A 25663-nucleotide genomic window follows, 5' to 3' on the forward strand; every position below is an offset into this window, starting at 1 on the left:
CATCCACCAGCCTCTCTCTCTACTTTCTCTGTTTCCAAGGGGGAAAGCAGGTGGCTGCATTGCAGAGGTGTGTCTATGTGTAAGGAAGGGCCAGTAGGAAGGCAGGGATGCGGGCTGTGACCCACGGGTTCCAGCGCATGTGGACACATGTGGCCACGTGCATGTGAACAACTTTAAGCCATGGGTGGGGCCTCAGCAGACACGTAAGGCAAACTCCAGGCGTGCTTCCTCCACGCCTTCCACAGAGGAGCCTGCTGGCCAGGGCCATGGTGCACCCATAACAAAGTCAGTGTCACGTGAGAATTCAGGAGAGGACATTTACCACTTAGGGATTCAAGTTCTTGCAGAGTCAGCTTACATCAAGTTAATCAAATTTGGGGGGCAACCTGTGAAGTGAAATGGAGCCCCCAAAGTGATTTTCCTTTTTTGAAGTGTGAACTATTCATAAATTGGTTTAAAAACAATCATCTTGTTAAGCGCCCGCTCCCCACATCTGGTGAGAACACAGTTACACTGAGTGAGGGAAAGTCAGACAATTCAGATAATTCCCTCTTTCGTCCTTCGTTCCATATTAATTTTCACTTTGTGAATGTTCACATGTTGCTCATTGATGGACAAACTGCTTCACGAAAAAAAAAAGACAAATATTCCTGATCTTTTCACCTAAAACTAACAAAGAAGGACCAGCCTTTGCCATCGGTCTGCTGTGAGGTTTGCCATACTCCTTAAAGCCATGGGGGAGCTGAGAAACCCGAGCAGGCTCCCAACACAAGCGCAGCTCAGCATTTTAAAAAACGCCACACAAAACAGCTCAGGAGCTGCCCCATGTGCATCTAACGATGACTCACAGAGCTGCTGTTTTGGGCCAAATCTCCAAGATTCTGTCCACAGTGTGTCAGAGCTACCATTCAGATTCTTGGGGGAAGAAAATGGAACCCAGGATGAAGGTTCTGGAGGAGAGCTCTCACATGTGGTAGGTGGAGGCTGTGAGTCATGCAGCCATGCATCCAGGGCCTCCCAGGACAATTCTGATGCCAGGTGGTCTGCTCTGTTGTCAGCCCACGTGTCAGCAGGCCTGAGGGTCTGAGAACAGGCACCAAGTGCAATGGACTGAAAGCAGGAAGTCCAGCTTGGGTGCAGAGCCAGGCCTGGCCACTGGGGCTAACCCACTCAGACTTCCGCTTCCATTGTTGTGAGAGAGAAAAGCTAGTTAATCTTCCCACTCTTCTCACTTGCCCTCCCTGGTCCAAACACACTGATACTGGCCGTGTCTGTCCCGATACACTCGCTACTTTTGATGACCTCACTGCTTAAGAGGAGACAAAAAAAGAAAAAGCGAAGTGGCTAAGAGCGTTCAAATGCCAACCACCTATCAGACCACTCAGCCTACAGAAGGGTTCTGTGTAAACCCTCCTGAGAGAGTCAGTCACCCAGACTTCCCACGGTGTGCGAATCCTCCCCACTGCTCTTCCTAGCGCGACAAGCATCAGTGATGACAGGGCTCCATTTCCCTGCTGATTACAACCCCGCACTTCCAACTGCTACTCTGGGAGATTGACATACATGCCAGGCTTTCCTTTTGTGTATCTGAAAATGAGGTTTTAAGATAAGGCCAGTAATATATAGGAAAATTATTAGAACTAAGAAGTGAATTTAGTAAAGTTGCTATACAAAATGACTTGTAAACAATATATACGTAAAGAATGAGAAAACAAAGTGAAAATTTTAAAAAATACCATTTATAGCTATGTTTATGGATAAGATAACTCAATACTGTACAGACGTCAAGGTCCCCTAGGTCCATCTATGGATCCATCGTAATCTCAATCAAAACTGCTTTCATAATCAAGCCTGCCTGGTATTTGCGCAAGGACAAAGTGACCAGTGGAGTGGAACAGAGACCTTGGAAACAGCCCCACACATATGGTCCCCTGATTCAATGTAAATAACACTGGGTAAGTTGGATATCCATGTGTGAAAAAAATGTATCTTGACCCCAACCTCGCACCGTATGCAGTAAATTCCAGGTGGACAGCAGGTCTGGATGTGAAAGGTAAAAAGATAAAGCTTTCAGAAGAAAAAGAGGAGAACATCATCTCAGGCATGTTTGTCCAGAGTAAGCAAAGATTTCTTGAACAGGATACAAAAGCCCTAACCATAAAAGGAAAAATGGGTAAATTGGATTATGTTAAAACAAGAAACTTCTGTTCAACAAGAAAAAACATTTAAAAAGTGAAAATGAGGTCCATACAGTGAAAAAAGATATTCACAATGCATGACAAAGGATTTGTATTCAGAATACAGTATATATAGAACCACTACAAATTAGTAAGAAACAGACAACATAAAAGAAAAATGGTCAAAAAACTTGAATTTTTTCAACGGCAATTTATAAAAGAGGATATTCAAATGGCCAATAAAAAAACCAAAACAGTGATTAACACTATTAACCACTGGGGAAATAGAAGATAAAATCTCAAAGAAATGCCTTTTCATACTGAACCAGAATAGCCAAAAGGAAAAAAAGGTGGACAATATCAAGTATTCATGACGATGCAGAGCAACTAAAACTCTCACATGTTGCGGGCAGGAGTGTAAACCGATTGAACCACTTTGGACAACCAGCTGTATAGTATCTACCAAAAGTGAACATATGTGCACCCGGTGACCAGCAGTTTCCCTGCTAGTGTAGACACCTGACCCCAGTGCACCAAAGCCGTGTAAGGAATAGCAGCACCCAGCCCGTGGCCAGTGAGGCATTTGCTTCAGGCACAAAATTTAAGGGGGCACCAAAACCTCAGTAATCGAGATAAAAAATACTTTAATGCAGTATTTAAAAACTAATAATTAATGCAAAAATCCATAATGAACAAAATATCGAAATTTCAAACAAAGACAGGCTCAGTATCACTGATCTCTCCTTTCGCCTCAGGCTCCGGTGACTCGGCCTGGCACTGGCCAGCACTGCTGGTGAGGGCCACACCTGGAAACTCAAAACGCCCACAGGATGGACAAACGACCTTTGAAGTATTTACTGTGATAAGAGTGAGCTACAACTACACGGAGCAAACAGCGGTGAGGGAAAGTGGCCACACACAAAGGCTCCATTCTGTAGGCTCCATTTATCCAAGGACAAAAACACGCAACAGGGAAAGCAGTGGCCAGAAGGTGGCAGGAAGGGGGCTTCTGACGTGCTGCCGCTTGGTTTGTCTGTTGGTTACAACTTGTAAAAATTCATCACGCTGCACTTACGACATAAGCAATTTTCTGCACGTATGTTATGCTTCTGAAAAAGTGAAAACAAAATAAAAAAGATAGCACGTGGTCTACATCAGTTACCCCTTCCCCGTGTTGATTGGGTGAAATTACCCCCAAAAGCAGAATATTGATTCTAGTAGATTAGAAATGAAGTATTAAGATCCTTGGAAAGACAGCTGGCACTGGAGCAGAAGGAGGGTACTACAGAAACTGTATTATTTCTGCGAGAGTATATAATCCTGGTCCCTTAATAGCATACAGTAAAACCATGCACACAGTACAGAAAGCCAAAGTCCCACGAGGCTTTCCAAACACAGGCTTGCAGCGGCAGGGCCTGTCCTCCCTCTGAGAGCTTGGGCACACGGGAGGCCCGCCTGGTGGAGTGGAGGCGCAGTGCAGCAGGGAGTGGGGCCGAGACTGTCGCCACAGAGGTCTGTGACTGTGCACCAGACCTGCCCTGCCTTAGAGTTTAGGGTTTATGGGGAAGGGGCCCAATGGGCAGTGCCAAACACACTGGTGAGAGCCAGTGAAAGCTATCAGCTCCCACTTCAGGGTTTAAAATGCAAGGGAGTCTGCGACTGACTGGTAAGTGCATTAAAAAAAAGAGGATGGATGGAGAGGGAGAGAGGGAGAGAGAGAGAGAGAGAGAGAGAGAGAGAGATGGGGATGAGGATGCGGATGGAGATGGGAAGGAGATGGGGAGGGAGAAGGAGATGCTAGAGCAAGCATGGTAAATGTTAATGGTAGAACTAAGTGGTGGGAAAATATGTGCTCATTATAAAATTCTTGCAACTTTGCTATAAGCTTAAAAATTTTCATAGTCAAATGTGAAAAAATTCAAGCAATAAAGAGGGAGAGCCTCTTAGCTCAGCCCCAAGGGGTATCAAAATCATCCGAGCGGTTAATACACACACACACGCACACACGTACAAGCACATATAGGTGCACACAGCCCCCCAGATACAGACACATACATGCACAATACACCCCAAATGCACACACACATACATGTGCATGCACACTCCCCAGATACACAACACACCCCCATATACACGCACAAACATGTACAACCCCCAGTGTGTGCACACACACGAACACACACACGCACACCTCCCAGGCCCCTGGCTGAGTAGGTTAAAAGCTTCCCTGGCGGCCGTGACGCACGCTAACAGTTAATCACTTCTGCAGTGAGCTTAACCTTTCCCGGAAGTGGGTGCCTTTGACCTTGGCTCAAGCACGTGACGTGCTGGCACTGGTGACCCCCGTGTGAGTACACTAAGGGTCAGGAACTCTGGTCCAGCACGTACCTTGTGCCAGGCTCTGTCCTGGGTACTCGACCTATCTTAACTCCTTGTGTCCGCGCTTGCCCCATGAATTAGATGCCACTATCATTTCCCCTGTAAACCAAGGAAACTGAGGCACAGCAGGGCTAACTTGCCCACTGGAGCCTCTCAAGTGGGGCCAGAGATGAGGGTGCGTGTAGAAAAGGCCAGGTGCCTATGACCCTCAAGCCCCACCCCGACTCACTTCGGCTACACTGGGTGACCTGGAGCTGCCCTGCTTGCTCCTGGCTCCGCCGCTTCTCCCAGACCTGCGCACCTTCCCCAGCCCTCAGGCGGCCGTCGGGCCCCTCTGCTCCCCACACCCCCGCCTGTCTCTAACTGCGCTCTAACTCAATGGGTGTGACTCTCCTCTTTTCTCAGGGGTTTCTTGAAGGAGGACCAGATCTTATTCATGTGCTCTGAGACTTGGTGTCTAACACACAACAAACACTCAGTAAATGAATCTTCAATGAAGGGAGTTGCATGGCAGGAAAAGCAAAAGGGGTTCTTGGTGAGCTGCTGCGAAGACCCGGCTGGAGTGGATTCCCCGTAGGTGCCGTGAGTAAAATGAGATTCACTCACCCAGCACCAGACCAGCATCCAGGAAACGTGGCCTGTGGAGCAGTCACTCCCTCAGGTTGAGCACTATACCCTCGAGGTTTCCAGGCACTGGCCACGGGGCAGCAGGGCCAAGAGTCACACACCCTGGGGTAACCCTAATCTGTTCACAGTTAAAAGGGTGGAACACGGGACTGGGGTGCACATGAAGGAAAGAGCCAACACAGCAACATTTTAAGAGAAGATATTTTTAAAGAAGTGACCATTTCAAAACCTCATTTTAACCCCTGGTTGATGCAATCTTTTCAACTTCTGGCTAAGTGCATCTTTTCCCAGGCAAGTGAATGAAATCTCTGACACCCCAGAGTCCTGGGCGCCACACCCCAACTGGGGGCTTTGCAGACCAGGTGCTCAGAGAAGTAGCCACCACAGAGGACCATGCAGGATGCCCTCGGAGGGACTCACCCGAAATGCAGTGCCTTCCTCGATGATCGTCGGCAGCTGAGAGAGACAAATGTCGACAGCAAGGTCCCAGGCTTGCCTGGGGAGAGAAGAGAGAGGAAGGCCCACAGAGCATTACTGACGGACTTCACCCAGGAGCGGCCCGGGACAGAGCAGAGCAGTGGATGGTGCCCGTGGGCAGCTGAGCCCGGGTGAAGCTGTGGCCCACCGCTGGTGGAGGGCAAGGGAGAAGCAGGACCACGCGTCTGGCAGCACACTAAACCACTGTTTGTGACATCTTTCCTCTTCAAATTAAAAGGAGAAAAAAGCTTGGAAAAAACAAAGAGACTGACTCCACTTTCTAAGGTGGTTTCTGCCCCTGACCTGAGCGCACCTGGCCGGCAACCTGCCCATGCCAATGGAGCAGTTGTGGCACGGTGGTGGCTGGACAATGGCAGCGTCACACACAAACGCGCCATGAAATGCTGGAGTCAGGCCAAGGCGCTCCATCAGAAATGGGCCAGCATGGCGCCAGGAGAAGGGGGGTTGCCTGTGGACCCTCTGGTGTTGCCAGCACTGTTAGGCCCCAGCACCCCTCCCTGCCTGGTCTGGACCTGTGCCCAGCACAAACCACTCAGGGACGGGACAGGCTGTGCTTGTTTAAGTGGAAAGGCAACAGTCTCTTTGATGAGTGAACCTGGCCATCTTCCCCACAGATTTCTTATGGCCTCGGGACCTGGCTCAGCACACTGACAAAGTGGGCAGTGCTGACTCAACAGTCTGGCTCTAGGGCCTTGTGCTTGTGGCTTCATCTACCTAGGGTCAGTTCCACCATCTGTGAAATGGGCTAACAATTGTGTGCCCCTCACGGGGTCCTTGTGAGACCCTGAGATAACAGGAAGAATTTGGAAGGGTTGCTGACACAGAGCAAGGGACACTCACAGAGAGCTGCTGTTTCCTGCCACAACACTTGACGTTAATCCTAAACTGGATGCAAATAATCACCTCCCTTTCTCTACGGCCACAGATTCCCCTGGATACAAGGATTCTTCCACTCTTACTCTCCCTTTCTTTCAAAAAGATGTTCCTCGTGGAAACAAAGTGATGATCAGTGCAAGGGATCTCGTTTCTGGTGTTGCACTCTCTTCTCCCGGGCGACTTCCTGAGAGACTCAAGGATTCCATGATGCTTATTTAGACTAAGGAGGGTATGGGTTTCTGTGTAAGAGGGCACCTTTTCACGAGGTCTTCATAAAGTAGCAAAACAAGAATCAAAAACTTAACAATCCAGAAAACATCTAAGATGAACAAAAAGACTAAAGAACTCTTCTCCATTATCCAAATAAATGAAATATATTTCATTTTTCACAGACTGGCTCCCTTTGCACAGATGCCCTTCCCCCACCAATCTAATTAAGAGGCAATCAGGAGATAATCAAAAGTGCCTCAAAGTGCGGGCCATAAATAGCTCCCACGTGCTCAGTAAGTGCCCCGACTGCAGGCGAGATGGTTACTCAGCAGCGCCAAGGGAGGTCTTTACTCGTTGTTAAGACAGAAGCAAAGTCAATTATTGCAATTAAGCTCTATAAAGATTCCTTGAATTTAATCAAAAAAAGTTTCAACTTCAAGAGTTAGAAGAAGGAAGTGTGCACAGTGGGAAAGGTGAGGGGTGAAGTAGAGGGTGGGGCAGCTGGCCACCAAGCCACCCTCTGAGCCCTGGGCAGTCTGGCTACAGCCACTACGCAGCAGGCACCTCCAGCCGCGCCTTCCATGAAGTGGGTCTACATGCCCTCTTTCAGCCCCATCTCATCAAAGTCATGAGGCAAAAAGAATTGTAACCCGTTAGAACTGTCCCCGCCCTTTCCCGAGGTCCTGGCTGGGGTGTTCTAGACAAAGCATCAGAAGCAGGCGGCCCTGGGGAGAGACTCCTCCAGCAGGTCCACGGCGCCTCCTCAGCCCTTCCCAGAGAGAGACAAAAACTGGGGCAGCTGCAGCAGGACCAGGGGTGATAATCCTGAGAAGTGTGACCCATGCTGTCACCATTTGGCCTGAGGGCTCCTAAGGGCTGCTCCCACCCAGGTCACCACTGGGAGACCGTGTCCTCAACCACTGCACGTTTCCATGCCGGAGAAGCAGCCCAGAAGGTATGCTGTTGTTTGTACACAGAGGCTCCGTGGAGGATGCGACGTGGAAGGAAGCGCGGTGGAGAGGGCTGCTCAGGTCCCTGGGAGGAAGCAGCGAGAAGCCATCAGGGCCAGGACTGGAGGGCAGGCCGTCCAGTGAGACAGGAAGAGAGATTTGCTCAAGGCTCACAGGTGGACGGAAGAAGAGAAGGAACGTGTGGGAACTCTTAAGACCTGCTGAATACCAAATGGTCAAACACATCACCAGCACACCGTGAAGGCCAGTGCACCCTAAGTAAAGGCCGGGGAGAGAGCAGTGGGTGGCGCTGGGCAAGCTTAGAGCCGGCATCGCGGCCAGCGGCTCATTCCCTCTCTGGGCCTTTGGTTGTTTATTTTCTACAAAAGGAAAAGGTCAGATTAGAGGTCCCTGGAGTTCTTGGTAAACTCTAAAATTATATGGCAACCTTCTTAACAGCACACAACAGTATCTTGTGTTGAGCGTTTCATCAGTTGATTAAAACTAGCTGCGTTTTCTAGGGTAAAATCAAGATGAACTTGGAGTTTTAATTTGGGATTCTCACTAAGGGAAAGTGGGAAAGTGAGTCCTGGAGAATCCTGAGGCCGTGGTGGCGAGCTGGAGGCGCCGCTCTGCGCGTTCTGGCACCCAGGCAAGCACCCAACTTGGGAGGTGTCTGCATTCACACTTCCCACAGCCCGCTGTGCTCCCCGAGAGGGAGAAGCAGGTTCGGAGTGTTCAGAGCAGATCTGGGAGGGAGGGGAGCTGCGATTAACGTGACCAGCTAATCTGAATTGCAGGGCTCCCCGCCCCCCGGCAGCTGGGAGCAGTGGGGCTCTGAGCTGTGGGCTGCCAGATGAATCACTGCCTGGAAAACGTGCCACCCGGGCAAGAGCCTGGGTTTTCAGGAAACAGGCCTCAGATGGCAGACGCCCAGGGAGTGGGCTGGGAGGAAGCCTTCCAGGAGCACACGGCCTCCATCTGCACTGATCCATCAGCGGGCGAGGCACCCTCGATGGGAACAGAAAGCACAGGTTATTACCGCGGAGAAATGCAAGGGTTTCAGGACCTGCTGAAATTGAAAGTGAAGGAGAACGACTCCCCGATGGCTTCGCATCAAAAATTCAACAGGAGTTGGGCTCCGACGTTTCATCATTTGCGCCCCCGGCCTGAAGCAAAGTGTAAATGTTTATTACTTTGTTTTAACCTCACTTTTTGTTAGGCTTTGTTCCCTTCTTCCCCCTGCTAAAAATTCAACCTCTCCATCACCACTCAAGGAACATAATCACTAGATGGTAAATTATTTATTCCAAATGCTCTGAATACCTTGGCTGTGCGCTCCCGGGGGACATACAAACTTTGGTCTATTTATGAGGAGGGGAGAAAGCCATGGCATTGTTCGGAAGTGTTTCATCACAGGAATGAGCTCTCCTGAAAGCCCATGGTAACTCTTGAGTAGCAGGGAGCCCACACCGGCGCTGAGCACCCGGGCCACCTCAGACCTCAGTGGCAGTTGGCAAAACCTAAGCACAGGTGAGCACAACCCTCCTGGTGTCTGTGCCTCACGGTCTTTGCTACAAGCCCACTGCCTGTTGCTTGCAGCTGCTCTCCCACCTCCTTTCAGGACAGGAGTTTGAGTTGGGCCCCTGCTACCCAGGATGGACACCACGTACCCAGCTTCCCTGGATGAGGAGCAGTAGACACTGCCACAGGGCGAGAGGGGAAATGTGCCGTGCCTCCTGAGGGGGAGCCACTGCAGGCGTGGCGGGTGTCCAGCACGGGGGAAGCCTGGGTCCCCAACTCCTCCCACTCAGGCTCTGTGGGACAGCCACTGGATTCTGAGTTACCAACTAACCTGTATTTCAACCACGACCTCTACCTCCCTCCAGAGGAGGAGGGGACCCATCTGAGCGTCTCTCCACTGTAACCAACTTAGTGTCCCTCGATGGGCTGTGGCTGCACGCCCCACAGCTCCACTACCCAGTATTTACATCAAGTATTTCTGATCTCTGACTTTGCACAAAACCATTCTGAAGGATTTACAAAGAAACAAAAGCTGTTCACAGCAGACTGGTTTCCTCCTCCCTAGATCTACAACGTGGCAGCACAGGTGAATTAGAGGGCTTCTTGTGAAATTTTAGCCCGAGTGCCATGACACCCCGGGAAGTGCCCTGTCCCTCTGGTGCAAGCCACCTGTCAACAGAGCCTTAACCGTCAGTCAGCCTCCATGGTCGGCAGGCAATTGGAATTGTGAGGGACCCAAAGAGAGTACTCTCCACTCCCCTCTGCTGCGTCAAGTCCATCAGGATCCTTGACAACTGCTCACATTCAAGGAGGCGTGGGGCGTCCAGCCTTCTGGAGCTGAAGCTGTGCTGATACCCAATCTCTGGGAAATGCAAGTGCAAACGAACCCTTCTCTAAAACCCAGGAAAGAAAGAATCTTCACGCTCCCCTCTCTTCTCCCCTTTAAGCTTGGTACTTTTTAGCGGGAGTGAAAGCACGTATGGAACCAAGACTTTGTCACCACGGACACTCCCCTGGGAAGCAAAGACCTCCTTCAAATGACCTGAACTGTGATGGGACATTCCTCAAGAATGCTCCCAGCTACGATCTTACGTCAGCTAGGAACCTGCTGCGTGGGAGAGGCGCGTGTTGTAGCTGTTTTCGGATGTGAACATGAAGGAGGAAAGGCCTGTCTGAGGCGGCCCAGGAGGAAGCGGAAGGTGGACATGGAAGCCAGTCAGTGCGAGGAGACTAGGATTTAAGTCACTCTGAGAGAGCCTGGGAACCGCATTTAAAATAACACAATCACTTGTAATTTGGGTGGGGGCCCACTTACCACTAAACTAGCCCCCTGGAACTTTCTCTGTGCCTAACGAACTCACACTGGCCGGAACGCCCATGTCTCCACATGCTCTTAGTGGCAGCGAGAGGACAGGAAGTAGGAGAATGGGGGGCGTGGGGCAGGGGCTGCAGGTTCTGGGAGAGCCAGGCTGTGGCACCGCTCCCACAGACAGGCTGAGCCCAGAGGGAGTTCTGTGACAAACCGGCAACACGCCCAGCCTTTCCTCCCTTTTACTGCCTATGTTTCCCCAATCATGTTTCTTCTTGAAATCTAAAGCCGAATTTTACATTCGATTCCCTATCAAGGTAGGGTAACGGTATAATCTTCAACATTTAATGGGACTAAGTAACATTTACTCTTTGGCTACAGACTTGTGCTGGCGCTGAAGTTAGGAAAAGCCCCATCCGGAGAGGACGTGTGTTCTCTGCATGTCATTTTCCTCCTTTGAAATCTCAACACCCCTGATTTCTGTAAGAAGAACTCTTGAGTTTTACTTATTTGGCATTTCCCAGCAACAAAGATACGAAGCCATGATATCAGACCTTTCAGAAAAAGATCCCAAGTTGGAGAGGACTTTTAGACACAGACAGGGAAAGCCAGACGGTCTCACAAAAGGAGAGCCCAGGCAACCGTGCCAAGACGCAGATGGGGCAGTGCCACCACAGAGTCCCCTCTCCACTGCACGTGGTCACCAAGCGTTTCAGGGGCCGGCATCACCGCGAATTCCCCTCTCCACTGCACACGGTCACCAAGCGTTTCAGGGGTCCTGAGGGCACCAAGGAGCTGAACACCCCATTTCTGTCCTCAGGGCATTCATGGCCTCATGCAGAGTTCTTAGCGGGCAGCCTGTTGGCTGCAACTGGTCCCTCCATGGGTTTGGTTTTGTCCTCAGAATGTCTTTTTTAACTTCTATATTAGATATAAACATTTTAGAATAACGAAATTATAAATGAAAATATGAAATTTTGGCTAGTCCTTAAAAATTCACTGTGGGGCAAAACTGCCACACAGAGCTGCGGCTGAAGCTGAGTCCAGATGATGCTGGCTCCCTCTCGCCACACTGCAGCACAACCCACAGCGCTCCTTCTGAGGTTTGAAAGCCTCGCCCTCCCCGTGTCCCCCTCACTGAAGCCCCTGCAGGACTCGCAGACCCCTAGCAGTGTCTGCCACAGGAGGGAACGAGGGACACAGGCGTTCCTTGTGCCTGGAGCCCTTTGAGGCTGATCACCCCTCAGGTCTGCCCAGATGGAGAATGTACCACGTGCTTTTGGGAGTCAGGCCACTCGACAGTCCACTGCAGGTTTCTTGAAAAGCCATCTTTTCACATTCCACACCCGCGGTGGGGGCTTTTCCCATAAGTGGCTGCTGGGCACAACATCAGGACCCACGTAGTCCCAACGCTGGTCTATCTGACCTAGAGTATCTGCCGGGGATATGTGCAGCTGTTTGTGCAAGGACTTGACGTGAACCTGGAAAAGCCAGGAACATGTGGCCTGGTCCCATTTCTCTGAACGACTGGTACGGTTCACTTGCCCATAATCTGCTCCACCCTGCACTGCATCTGCTCACGTGCCCCGGGTGTCACTCTCAGCTCAGCCTGGGTGGGGCATCTCGTCCCACCTCTAGGCATCACAGGCCTGTTTCCTGTGGATTTGGAAATGTCACATCTTTCCTCTCAGCCAGGAAGGAACTGTGCAGCTTTGGAAAAACCTCATCTGCCTGCTGAGCCTCAGTTTCCTTAGGCACAAAATGAAGAAAAGGTCTGTTTCAAGGATGTGTGGTGAGGATTAGTGAGATATACTTGAAACCTTTGGTAAAGAGCCTGGCACTAAGTAGGTACTCAACAAATGCAGCCACCTACATTCTCATCTAAATGTCAGCGCCCCTGAATCTGTGTCTTCAGTCTCTCTGACTTCCCACAGTCCGCTGGACGTTTCCCAGAGGCCTACGAAACCCTCACGCGTGACGGGCCCATGGCCGAGCTCATTCCACCTCCTGCCCAGCACCCTCCCACTCACCAATGTGCCTGCTCTCAGTTTTGGTTACTGGCAGGGCCATCCACCCAGCTTTCCAAGCAGAACCAGTGCAGAGGTCCCACAGCCCAGCCTCTCTTTCATACCCTGGATATAATCCGTCACGAAATCCTGTCAGTCTCAGCAGAGGAAATATTCTGAAATCTGACTCCTCACACTAAACCACACTACCACCACCTGGGCCCAGAGCACATCTGTCACTTAGTCCCCAGCAATTTCCTACACAGTTCCCTGCCACCAGCCACTCCCTCGCCATTGCGCACTCCGCATCCCTGCTTAGGACCCACCGGCTCCTGCTCCAGGGCCAAGCTCGCCTCGGGCCCAGCACATGAGGCCATGGAGTCTGCAGTCCCTGCTCTTCTCCTTGCCGCTGCTCCAGCCACAACCACACCCTCATCCTGCTACCCCTGGAGCCTCTCGTGGGATTCCATCCCTCCATACTCGCCATTTAGGCCCAGAATGCTCTCCCTACCCACCCCTCCTTCTCACCCTTCAAGATGTGGCCTGAGCATTCTATCCTCTGGGGAGCCATTCTGAATGGTTCTTTAAGTCATGGGACGCTCTTTCCTTCAAGCTTCACTCCCTCTAGCTTACCAGCGAACACACTGTGCAACGCCCCCTTCTTCAGGCTGGAACCCCCTTGGGGGCCCAGACTTCAGTTTTGGTATCTGTGTATCCCCACACCTGAACCCACACACTGCTGGCGCTTTGCTCCCTTCAGCCTCCCTGTGCTCCGACAGAACAGCGCCAGGAGGAGGGAATGCAGGGGAGGCCCCCACACTGGACATGAGCCGCTTGGCCCAGGTCCAGGAACGTCTACAGTACAGGGAACTGACTCGGGCTCAGTGCTAGAGGGGCAGTGAAGGGGTGATGGAGAACGAGAAAGGGGGCCCTGGATGGCTCACGGATATGCTAGGCTTGGCGCAAACTGCCTTATTAGACCACGTTCCTACAATTTACCTGAGTATTTGTGCTGAAAGTTGCCCCTTTAATAACACAGGTGTTATTTCACAATGTCTAACTACATGGTTTTATCCTGAGGATGGCATCTGTAGGCGTACTTAGGAGGAGGGAGCCTGTGGGGCAGGGCCACAGGCTTTGCAGAGATCCCAGGCAGGGCCCATGAGAGCTAACCGGGCAGCAGCTCAGGAACCCGACAAGAAAGCTCTGCTGGGAAGCTGCCCTGGAATGCCAGCAACGCCAGCAAGCCGACTGCTCAGGGACCAGGAGTGCCCCGGGCTCTGCTCAGGCACAGTAGCCAAGGAGTCCCAGGCTCTTTGCTGATCAGAGACCACTCCTTTATAGAGGCTGGGTCACGTTTCTGTAAGAGAATTTCTCAGCTAGATTCAAGCTCCATGAAGACAGAGGCTGTGTTGGTCTCTCACCCAGACTGGGTTCCCAAAACTTGATATTCAATGAGAGTTCGGGCATTATTTCATACTTTTCTAGAATGGATTTTTATGTTCTTTACAAAGTCTACTCAGAGTAGTGCCCTGTGCATGGTGGGTGTGCAACTACTTATTAAATTAAATTCTCTCTGCAATTTGGTGTTTCAGGAACAATCCTACTTGCTGTATAGCATCAAATACAGGACTGAGTCTAACGCATGTGAATGAGTCCAACCTGGGACTTTAATGGAGCTCTTTCCAGAACACTTAAAAAATATCAAGTCCAGGTACTAAACCTTAGGGAATTCTATTGGTTACATTTTTTTCATGCAAAGAAGGACTCAATGATTTCTTCTGTTTATCTCCAGTTTTGTATTTCTGACAAAAAATGCCTTCACCATAATGACTCAGTTTAAAAAAATAGCTTTAAGTGTTTCAAGAGCTTAAAAAGTCCACATGTAGATTTTGAATCACGAAAGTAACATCTTTCGCTTTTAAAGCAGAGACACTCACCCTAATTCCACTGTGCTGGCATTAGCACCGCAACATCTCGTTACAGTTCTGTTCAGCCTTTGCTTCCATGCACAACATGTATTCTAACATAGATGTAATTATATTGCTGACACGATTTGCTGTTCTATTTTTGTCATTTAACATTTATTTTGTATAATAATAATCTTCATAAACATAATTTTAAGATTGCTTACATTCTTTCAAGTATATGTCATCCCTATTCTGTTAGGTACCAGGGTTATGCCTAATTTTTCCCTTTTACAGCTAATATTCTGACAAATGGCTTTATTGGTCAAATACATGTCTCATTGGTCATGTTCCTTGGTTCTTCCTCAGCGACCTGTGTGCTTAATCGCCCTCCTGAGCTGGGTCACAGACAGCCTCAGGGCAAAGTGGATGGGGCAGGCAGTGAAATGGGAGATGTTGGGGTCCAGCACTGCCAGCTGGGAGTGTGCTGGTAAAGGCAGAGGTCAGGGATCAGGGAGCCTGAAGCCAGCAGGGTCACAACTGGGGGCAGAGGTCCAGAGTCAGGCGGTTTCAAGGCACGGCATTCGTGGAGAGGATACACCAAGACGAACCAGATTCCAGAAGAGGGCCTGCTATGCCCTGCCACTTCCAGTGTCCAGCTAGAGGGAGAGACCCAAGGCTCTGTCCCCATAAGTGGGGCGTGGCTGATTTAAACATGGGTGCAAGGCACACGAACTGCCGCAGGGATTCAGAACCCATGTCACCCTGCCTCGCCTGGCAGGGGGCAGTGCCACCCCCTGCTCACAGTGTCTGATTAGATGCATTCCCAGATGCTGCAAAGCTTCGTGACAGGTGTCAGAGATGCTGTACACCACATCGGCCACTTGTAATAAGAGAGGCCAGACTAGCTACATGTGCCCCTGCCAGACGCCATGTCTGTGTGGGTGCCCTCCTGTCCTGGGATGTGTCTACATGTTCACTCAAGTCTAGGAGCTCATGTACACGCACACGCATGTACCGGTGAGCCAGCAGGGAGCAATCCGGGGTGAGACTAGCCCAGCCCTGCCATGCGGGCTACTCACTCACCTTTCAGTGCCTCACTTCCTCAACTGTAAAATGGGCTATTAATAATAATGATACTCTTGTCACAGCGCTGTTGTGAGGGCAAATGACTTAATGCACGTGAAGCATTTAGAACACGCCTGACACAGCAGGGACCTAACCAGTCAGCCACTGGCGCTATTATTTTTATATTTACCACTTCTGATCACTTACCACGACTTGCCTGTTTCCAAAGATAATGTCTTTGCCTTAGTAAAGACCACAGCAAATCACCTTTCCAGGCTCTACTTTCTTCTCACCCCCAGCAAGCCCTCTGCACTGCATTTCCCCACTGCCCTTCTGTCTGTCTGCCTCCAGCACAGTTAACGAACACTTTAGGGCAAGATGCTGCTTATGATGGAGACTAACAGTGGCCCCCAGGACACCTGCTTCCTAGGTGAGCCCCTCCCCTGGGGTGTGGGCGGGACTTGTGACTTACTGCTAATAACAGAATTCAGAGAGGTGATGGCTGTTCGTGATCATCAACAGAGACCCTTAGCAGAGGACCCAGATGAGCCATGCCCAGACCCTGCCCCACAAAATCCACGACATCATAACTGTGTGTGTTTGGAGCCACTAAATTTGTGCTTACTATTGTTATTCAGCAAGAGATAACCAACACAGTCCTTAATTCTTTCCAGACTGCAGAACTTCTGTTTTCCACTTAGCAATACTTGGAGGGATTCCTTATTACTAAATAGAGTAATACATCCGTCAGAAAAAAAGCCAACAGATTGTCTTACCATGTGTATTTAATTTATAAGCTACTTTGCTTTTCCTTTCAGCACATGTTTCCCTGGGCTCTCAAATTCACCACTCTTTTCCTCAGCTCAGGTTCAGGGTGAGTCACTGCCATCTTAACTACTCCTTCTTATAAGGCTGAAGGATCAACACAACGGTTTCTTCATTGTCATGTGAATTGCCAGAATGGTACACTTCAGGTTTGGGTTCAAAAAAGAAAAAAAAAATCCAAAGCATATAATGTTCTTTCAGCTATGTGGAGGTAAAGCCCTCCCCACCCCCTCCGTCCCCCCGGCCCCGGCCAGTCCATGCACAGGAGGGGCGCTTCCCGGCTCCTCGGCTCTCCAGCCTGCAAGGCCTCTGAAACGTCTATCAAACTACCATGAAAAAATCATACTACTAATGTGAAAAAACCATAAGGCACAACAAAACAAGTTCAGGAGCGTGGAGGAGGAAGGGCCGCGAGTGGGGGCGTATCTCTATTTCCTCCCCCTTTTCTGCTGAGAAGGACTCCTTTTTTGGGACAATTACAGGGCAGCAGGGCAGCATCTTTCAACACAGCCTGGGAGCACTGGGAACGGTGGGTCACGATCTGATGCCTGAGGTCTCGCTCGTATTAACAAAGCGCACTTGCACTGAACACAGGGTGATCTGCAGCCCTAGGGCGCGGGCAGGACTGGGCTTTCACTTGTCCTGCTGGCAGGGAGCTGCTGGCCACTTTGCTCTAGTCCATTCTGCGCTCACAATGCCCCTCAGCAGGGGCTGGTGACGAGCTCTGCAAAACCAACTGCAAAGACAATCTCTTTTTGGATTAGGATAGGTAACGTGTTTCTTGGAAATAAGTTGGATGCGAGCCAGAATGCTGGACACTCGAGAGGAGAGAAATTCTGTTCTGTGCTTTCAAATCTCTGCAAGACTTGTTGAAATGACAGTAATGGGATAACGGAAACCTGGGACAAGGCAGGTGAGAGTCTCTCTTACAGTGAGAAGCTGACCAGTGTGCTGGGGCTGGGTCCGCCTTCAGAAGAAAGGTTTCCTTGCCCCCTCCCTGGGTGGCCTGCATCGATGACCGCTTGCTGAGGGAGGTTAACAGCCTCGCCCTCTCACATCAACAAGGACACTTTTGAAGGGTCACCCACCCAGCCTCAGAACCCCCGAGGGTCGGCTGAGACCGCATCACCGCTCGACTTTCCTCTCTGCCCAGTCCTGCCACCTCCCCGTCCATGGGCGTGATCCCAGGAGCCCTCTCTAACAGCATTGTACTGCTAACCTCCGTCTCCGAGTCTGCTTTCCATGGAACATAAGCTGCAGCAAGCAGAATTCACCTATAAGGGAGCAGGGAGAATATCAGGCCACAGACAGCACTCTGCAGGACGGGCCACCACGAAGGCTGAGGGACCAGATTATACTCAAGTCTTCAGGGTGCTTATTAGCCACAGAGGAGCCCTGAAGTGCCCAGGGGGGGTCGGAACCAGGAAAGTAGAAAAACCTAAATGTACATGTATAATCACTAGCACTTCCACGAGCCTCGAATACCCACCAGGCTTTCTCCATGTCCGTCTGGGCCTTGTGGAGGGCTGTGTTATCTCGTGTTTCTCTGCACAACAAGTAAATACAAACGAGGATGTGCTTTATGAGATTCACGGGGAGCTAATCTGCAGGAGAGAGGGCCACGCTCCTCGGCCTCGAGGCTGGCATGGAAGGGTATCACTAACAGAGATGGGTGGGTTTATGAGATGCTGCTGTTACTTTGGGCCTTATATGAAACAGTACTTATACAAATTCCAGACTTCCAGACCTTCTGAGAGGCCAATATTAGAGAAAGATCCCTAGGCTGATGAAAAGAGACAGGTGCCCCCGTCTCTACTTGCTTCCTTCCCTGGGTCCCTTTCTCCTGCCATTCATCTGCCCTGTCTGTCCTCTTTGCTCTCCGACCGGCTCTGGCCTTTACTATCTCCTCCAGTGCAGCAGCTGAGCATTTCTTATAGGAAGCATTTTCACATCCAGAGAAACGTGCACGAAAAATAAAACTGTTTCGGCGGACTCATTGCTGGGGGATCAGGTGGGCGGGGAGAGGAGGACGCAGGCCATTTCTCGCTCGCAGCGCGCCTCGAGTCCACTGCCGGTTTCCTCCCCGGGGGAACCTGCTTGGTCCAGCAGCCCTCACACTGGGCGGCTGCTGTGGAGCCCAGCTCCTACTCACACATGGTTTTCACCCACGACCAGACGCGGCACTGGCCCTGGGCAGCTCTTTTTCCTTTCCTTTTCTATAATAGGTACTTTATAAAACCCTGGTTCAGAATAGACAGGATTTAAGGCATTGCTTTCCCTAAGGGAATAAGGCAGTTTTGAGGATCTACTCTTCCAGAAGCATGGGTCTCCATTCTACGCATCACAGAAACTTGTCAAACAACCCTCTCTCTTCCTGCTCTCGTGTCTGGAGGGGTGGAGTGGGAGGTGCTGTGCCAGCCACTGTCTCCACAGGAGCAAACGGCCGCGTCGTTGATTCTTCTGTAGGGTCTAATCCACTTCCGTGTTCCTCCGGATCAGTGTTCTCCATCTCACTCTACAAACTCCCACAAAGGACACGGATGATGCACAGTTTAACCCTTTCTGTTTGCGGCCTGGCGCTCTGGCCAGGCCAGTGCATCTTGATTTGTCTCACAGATGAGAATGTTAGCTCCCGATTTTCCTGGAGTAGATGAGAGGCAGTGAGTTTACAGACTCCTCCTTGGCTCTCTGGGTTTCCAGGGTCAGGGAGAAGTGGTCATACATATATTTTAAAAAAAATTGTTGTGCTTATTCTGAGCAGGGTTGTGGTTAGCGTCTTACGGGAGGCGGCCAGGGGCCAGAGTAACAAAATCACTAGCTGAAACAGACCTGACCACGAAAATGCACCATAAAATGGCTTTTAAGGCTAAACATAAGTGAATTGCTCTTTTTAAATATTTGTATTAGGGTTTCTCCCACTGATTGATGTAACTAAGACTCATTTTTCCTTGTTATCGTCCCATTTTAGTACTTAAACTCTGCATTACAAAAGCAAGGAAACAAGAAGAAGCCAGACGCCTCCGGACGTGACATCTGGATTAAAGACAGTTTACGTTGTTATTACTGTTACTGTTATTTGTAGTAGTATAAGGAGCAGTGATCCAGTTTTGGGGGAAAATTGTGATCAACAGTCATAAAAGATCACACTCGTGTGCATGTGCATGTGTGTGTGTCCATGTGTGTGCATGTGTGAAACAAGCATATAAATTAACTGGTCATGAACCCAAGGGTTTAAATTCTCTGGAGCAGTCTTGGACACACTTCATAAACTCAGCTGGCAGTTTCTTTTCTCAATACTAGTCTCCACAGAGTCAGAAACACGTCTGCGAGCCCTCTGCTGCCCCGAGCTACAGAACTGTCAGGCCTCCGGCGGTGCTGGCCCGCTCGGGCTGGGAGGACCCTCCGAGGCCCCCGTGCTTCTGAAGGAGACCGGGTCTGCCGTCTGTGGAGGCTGTAGGGAGGGTTTTATTTACGTGTCAACACCACTCACGTCTCCAAGTAGTGGCAAGTCTTCCTATTTTGCTTCATGTAATTCCATTAAACTTGCACTACCGTAGAAATGGAAAAAAACCGTACTGTTTAGAGAACTTAACTGTCAGCCTGGCGCTGTCCGGCGGTGAGACACTTACCACATCGCGTGCATGTACGTGGGGGGCAGGCGCGGGCTGCTGACGGGGGTGCAGCTATATGACCTCATGATCCTCTCTGCCAGCAAAAAATTTCGGAACAGACTAGCCACCAACAGGTCCTGTCTGAAGAGCTTTTGGAAGAGATCTGAGGGCAGATAAAAGAAAAAAAACATATCTTCAGTGACTCATGTCTAGCATTTAAACCCAAATACACAAATTTACTTCCATCAAAAATTTTTACAAGCAAGTTGGGACTAGAATGCACATTTCCCAATGCAATATACACATACATAAATATGAACAAATACCAAAACCCAACTCATCAATACCAAAAAAATAAAAACAAGTCTTCTAATAGTAACTCTAGTTTTAAGAAATATGGACAGTGCCAATGATCACGAGGAAGGGTAAGCTCTGAATGTGCCTAGAGAGTAATGTCCTGACGACCAGAGCGTGTCTGGAGCTCACGGTACACCACTGCTTAGCGCTGACACACGGTAATTTACTTCATCCTGAAGACACCTCCTTACGTTCTTGCCTCTCCTCATCCCCCTCAGCTTTCCTCCCTGAGAACTCATTTCTTCCATCTGACCCCCCTGCGGCCAAGGGCCAGTGTCTCCTGACTCTCAAGGCAGCAGCCCCACCGGGCCCAAGCTGACCAGCCCAGGCAGCCTCACCCCGAGGGAGCACATTCCACGCAATGGTGTCCGTGATCGCTGTGAAGATCCAATTCAGCTCGCCCAAAGGAGTCCTCCTGTCATTCAGCCGGCCAGGAATCCTAGGAAACACAGTGTGTTTGCATCAGTGACCACTGAAATAGGGGACAGAGGGAGGAGAGGGTGGGAAGAAAAGAGGCGAGGGAGACAAAAAGCTTCAGGCCAGAGGCAGGAGACGCTCGGCTACACCAGGAGAACCCCCTGGCCTTGCCTGTGATTTTCAAGACTCTTATACTTCTAATCCCACATCTTAAGACTCAACCTCCATTTTCCACTTTCTTCCCCTTCCACACCTACACAAAAGCAGTTTCTTTGGGTGCCCCTAGACGTGTGGACCAGAACCAGTGGTAACACACACCATTTCATAGTTTCCACATCCGGGAGATGGGCCATGGACTGCGCCCAAAGAGCGGCCGGTGGCACTTGCTACCTAGGAGTTGGCACCACATTCTACGATTCTTCATCTCAGCCTCGTCCCTGTGGCTCCCGCCTGTGGAAGTGGACTTTGAACCCAAGAGCCGAGGAAGGAAGGCTGTCCTCTAAGGTTGACTTACCCTCCACTCATTCAACAACTATTTTGAGCCTCATAGTCAGGCACCACAGTGCAGTGGTCGTCAGGATCTGTGAAGGCCCTGCTCTCATGGAGCTGACGGTCTGGAGGGAAGGACAAACACCTACGTAACAGGTGACGTGGTGGCCAATGATGCAGAGAACGGGGTGGGGCAGGTTGAGGATGGTGTATTATGAGGGCAGCTGAGAAAAGCCTGTCTGAGAAGATAAGGGTGCAGCAGAGGCCAGCATTTGAGGAGCTAGGGAGCAGGCGTGTGGAGAGTGCAGGCAGAAAGCCGGCGGAGGGGCAGCAGGTGCAGAGCCCTGAGCTGTGGGCTCGTCTCTGTCGCTGTACAAGCTGCACTGTCCCCGCCATGTACCAAGTTTAATTATATCTGACAGAAAACTCTTTTTTTCTCCCCACAGGAAAATGTTCACAGTAATTTGGTTCAGAGACTAGAGTGTGATTCCTGCTATTTATAAGATTTAACAGATTAATAACTCCCATTATAGTAATCCATTTGATGGCACTGTCTTCGCATGACTAATATTCAGAGAGACCGGGCCTCAGGCAGGCACGGGGAACCGAGCTCACTGCCTAGGACGACTCTGCAACACACAAGCTCCTTCCTGCCCCTGACGCCTTCTCCTTCAGGAATAAAAAACTCTCCTTATCTCCTCAAGTAGGCTTAGTGACAGGACCAGAAAAATAGGAGACAAAGAATTAGTTAAGTACTTGAAAATAGCACTGTTGATCAACAAATGTCAGAAGTCTCAAAAAAAAAATTTCTGAAATAAGAAAAAAATTTCACCTCTACAGGGGAGACTAGTCTATCCGAACTGAAAGGTTTACAAACACGGTCAAGTTATTGACCATGGCATGGCTGATTTAAAACGCAATTTTAATTGGCTCTGTGTGTTGGGCTCTTTAAGGATTCCCACCACGTAAAAGCAGTTGAGGCCTCAGGTGAACACTCAGCACAAGGACAGCAGAACTGTCTTCCTCACCTGTAGGACTGCTCCCTTCTGCACCTGACACTCTCCAGAAAGGAGAGCACGGGCCCCTGAGCAGCACAGAGCAAAGATCCCCGCTTGCTAACAGGAGAGCACGGACCCCTGAGCAGCACAGCAGAGCAAAGACCCCCGCTCGCTAACAGGAGAGCACGGACCCCTGAGCAGCACAGCAGAGCAAAGACCCCCACTCGCTAACAGGAGAGCACGGACCCATGAACAGCACAGCAGAGCAAAGACCCCCGCTCGCTAACAGGAGAGCACGGACCCCTGAGCAGCACAGCAGAGCAAAGGCCCCCGCTCGCTAACAGGAGAGCACGGACCCCTGAGCAGCACAGCAGAGCAAAGACCCCCACTCGCTAACAGGAGAGCACGGACCCATGAACAGCACAGCAGAGCAAAGACCCCCGCTCGCTAACAGGAGAGCACGGACCCCTGAGCAGCACAGCAGAGCAAAGACCCCCACTCGCTAACAGGAGAGCACGGACCCACGAACAGCACAGCAGAGCAAAGACCCCCGCTCGCTAACAGGAGAGCACGGACCCCTGAGCAGCACAGCAGAGCAAAGACCCCCGCTCGCTAACAGGAGAGCACGGACCTCTGAGCAGCACAGCAGAGCAAAGACCCCTGCTCGCTAACAGGAGAGCACGGACCCCTGAACAGCACAGCAGAGCAAAGACTCCTGCTCGCTAACAGGAGAACATGGACCCCTGAACAGCACAAAGACCCTGCTTGCTAACAATCTGCATCAGAGCTTTGCCCTGCGCTGGCTAGCTGAGGGTGGGTATCCCTCCCAGGAGAACACATTTCTTTACAAAATGCAAACAAACAGCCTGGGAAGGCATTTGACCAGAGTTCTCATTCTCGGCCCTCTAGTGCCTGCTGGCCCGAAAGGAAAACATCACTGGGAAACAACGGGGTGGGGGAGCATCGACAGGGCCCGAGGGTGGACAATAGCTTGTGTCTCAGGACCTACTGGAGATGAGCAATGCATGCACTGAAACCTTCTTTAACAAATGAGTTACAAGCTCGTCAACAACAACATTCAGCAAAAACACTGCACCTTCTAAGTGCTGCCTGCCCTCCCATCAAAGCAGTCTGGATGGAGAACACAGCACATCTGAAGACCCGTGTTCTCTAGGATCAGCACACACACCAATGGCTAAAGTGTGGGAAGAATGAGGACTAGAGAAAATGCTTATCTTCAATATCTGTCACAAGCTCTCTTTTTAAAATATACTTGGAGTTAGCCAAACTGCAAGGTTAGAGGGTATAGTCCCCGAGAATGCCCTCACCTCTGACACCAACTGCAAGTTTGGGGCTCCCCAAACCACTCTCAGTTTTGATAATTCACTAGACGGACTCGCAGAACACAGTGAAAGCTGTTAGATTCACAGTCACGGTTTATTACAGAGAAACAGAGGTTCAAACTAGTCTAGAGAGGGACTCAGGGGGCAGAGTCCAGGAAAAGTACCAAATGTGGGACTTCCATGTCCTCTCCTCATGGAGTCAGGATGCAGTCCCCTCTGGGCATCATGTGTGACAACATGCACGGAGCTCTGCCAACCAGGGAGCCCCTGGGGCCTTGGTGTCCACCATGGAGGCTGGGCTGGCTGACTGGCTGCTTGATCTCAGCCTCGTGTGGACTGATCCCACGCTCAAAGCCCCTACCCTAAATCACGTGGTTGTTCTTTCTAGTGGCACGAACCCACATCCTAAGACCATCAGGGGTGGCTGGTACTCGCCCTAAACAGAGACACTCCTACCAGGTACGACATAGTTACCTCCCAGAAGCTGAGGGCAAGGGCCAGACCTTCTCTTTGGACAAAGCCAAGTTCTTCACTACACAAACATCAATCTGTTCAACATCAAAAACAAACCTGTTCAGGCCTAGATTTCAGCTTTTAAATTCACACATAGTCCTAGGTGCAGTTCTGGCAGGGCCAGGGAGCGCCTTTGCTACACTAAAAATAGCAGAGGCGAGGAGAGCAGAGGGCCAGGCCGTGTAGCACGCACACGCCTTCCAGGGAGGGGTGTAAACTGGAGCTGTGCTTGTCTCCCTGCTGCGAATGACGAGTTCGCACACACGAAGAGAAAACCCAAATAGACTGCCGGGCCACACTATTCAGTGACGCTCCAGGTCAGCTCCCGGTGAACAGAAGGTTGCTTTAGAGTATATCTGTGGCCCTCACAGATGACACGTTGGGAGTGTGAGCTGGCACAAGCCTTCTGGAAAGGACAGTTTTATGAAGGTCAGAAAACATCTGTATCCTTTCCTCAGCAAGTCTACTTCCAGGAATCAATTCTAAACTGGAAACAAAGAACGGGGAAACAAGATACGCAGTGTTTTATTTACAACGGTGACAAGTCAGAAAGTACATAGGTGACCGAGAGAGAAATGATTAGGTAATTGTGGAACAACCACAACGAATAACTACAAGCTACTAAACTGTTGTTTATGAATACGTTAGTAACACGGGAAAATGCTTGCTTTATGAGATTAAGAAGCAAGACTGTATGGTCACAATTACACAAAGCAAGTGCAAGGGGAGACGATCAGAAGGAAAAACCTCAAGATGCGACAGTGGTACCACAATGCTCTTCTTGTCTGTATTTGTACATAGTTGACACTTGCACTGATGCGTGTACCCCACTTGAACAACAGGGAGTAAACCAAACCCCTACTCCCTCGCTCCTCGTCCTCAGCCCTGGGGGCAGTTGGGGGGCAGTGCAAGCAGAATTGAAGACAGACGTCTGACCAAGGTCTGTTTCCAAACCTGGACTAAGCGTGTCACTGACGTGAGTCAGTTCATCTTGAATCAAGTGTCGGCGACAGAGCCCAGGCGGGATCCTCAGGATCTGACCCCCGGGTGAAGGGACACTGCATTCCAAGCAGTGCGCAGCTGCTGCTGGACTCTCTGCCCTGTCACCGCTCAGGGGGCCAAGCTGATGGGATGGACAGAGGCCAACACTCGACAGGTTAGTGTCCATGTGCATTTAGGGATGTTTTAACAATTCGTATCTTGTGACAATCACCAGCAGATAAATGCAAAACTAGACTCCCTTTACAATCTCCTGAAAATTTCATTGATCTCTTTCACCAAGCTCATCGTGAAACCACAGACACAGCCATCTGCTTGACTGACTTCAGACAGACCTGGGAATCATTCACTTCGATCAAATGACCAATCAGTCCGCATAGCCTCCTCTGTCTGGCGGGCTGGGATGCCATACTTGCGACAACAAAGGCGGAATTGAGTCCAACTTCCCTCACTCTTCCTGTCATGCAGAATTAAATCGCTTCAGAAATTACTTGTTTCTCTCTCCCTCCTGTACTGGATCCTAAGGAATGTCAGAACCCAACCCACTCTGGAGCCATCTGAATCACCAGTGGCTGATCGA

General features: G+C 50.4%; 1 protein-coding gene across 23 annotated transcripts in view; it reads right to left on the reverse strand.

Annotated features, from left to right (window-relative positions):
* RPTOR (regulatory associated protein of MTOR complex 1) overlaps nt 1–25663 on the reverse strand; it is a 404605-nt gene that overhangs the window by 116422 nt on the left and 262520 nt on the right. For all 23 annotated transcript variants that reach the window (XR_011523252.1, XR_011523251.1, XM_008514448.2 and 20 more), the window contains 3 exons: nt 20663–20763; nt 19986–20130; nt 5604–5679 (listed from right to left, as the gene is read on the reverse strand). Coding sequence is in view for 21 of the 23 variants with exons in the window: in XM_008514448.2 (XP_008512670.1) it covers nt 5604–5679; nt 19986–20130; nt 20663–20763 (322 nt within the window). In the remaining 2 variants the exon portion in view is untranslated. The remainder of the gene's footprint in view (nt 1–5603; nt 5680–19985; nt 20131–20662; nt 20764–25663) is intronic.

The sequence above is a fragment of the Equus przewalskii genome, chromosome 10 (genome assembly GCF_037783145.1).
Source record: "Equus przewalskii isolate Varuska chromosome 10, EquPr2, whole genome shotgun sequence".
NCBI lineage: Eukaryota > Metazoa > Chordata > Mammalia > Perissodactyla > Equidae > Equus > Equus przewalskii.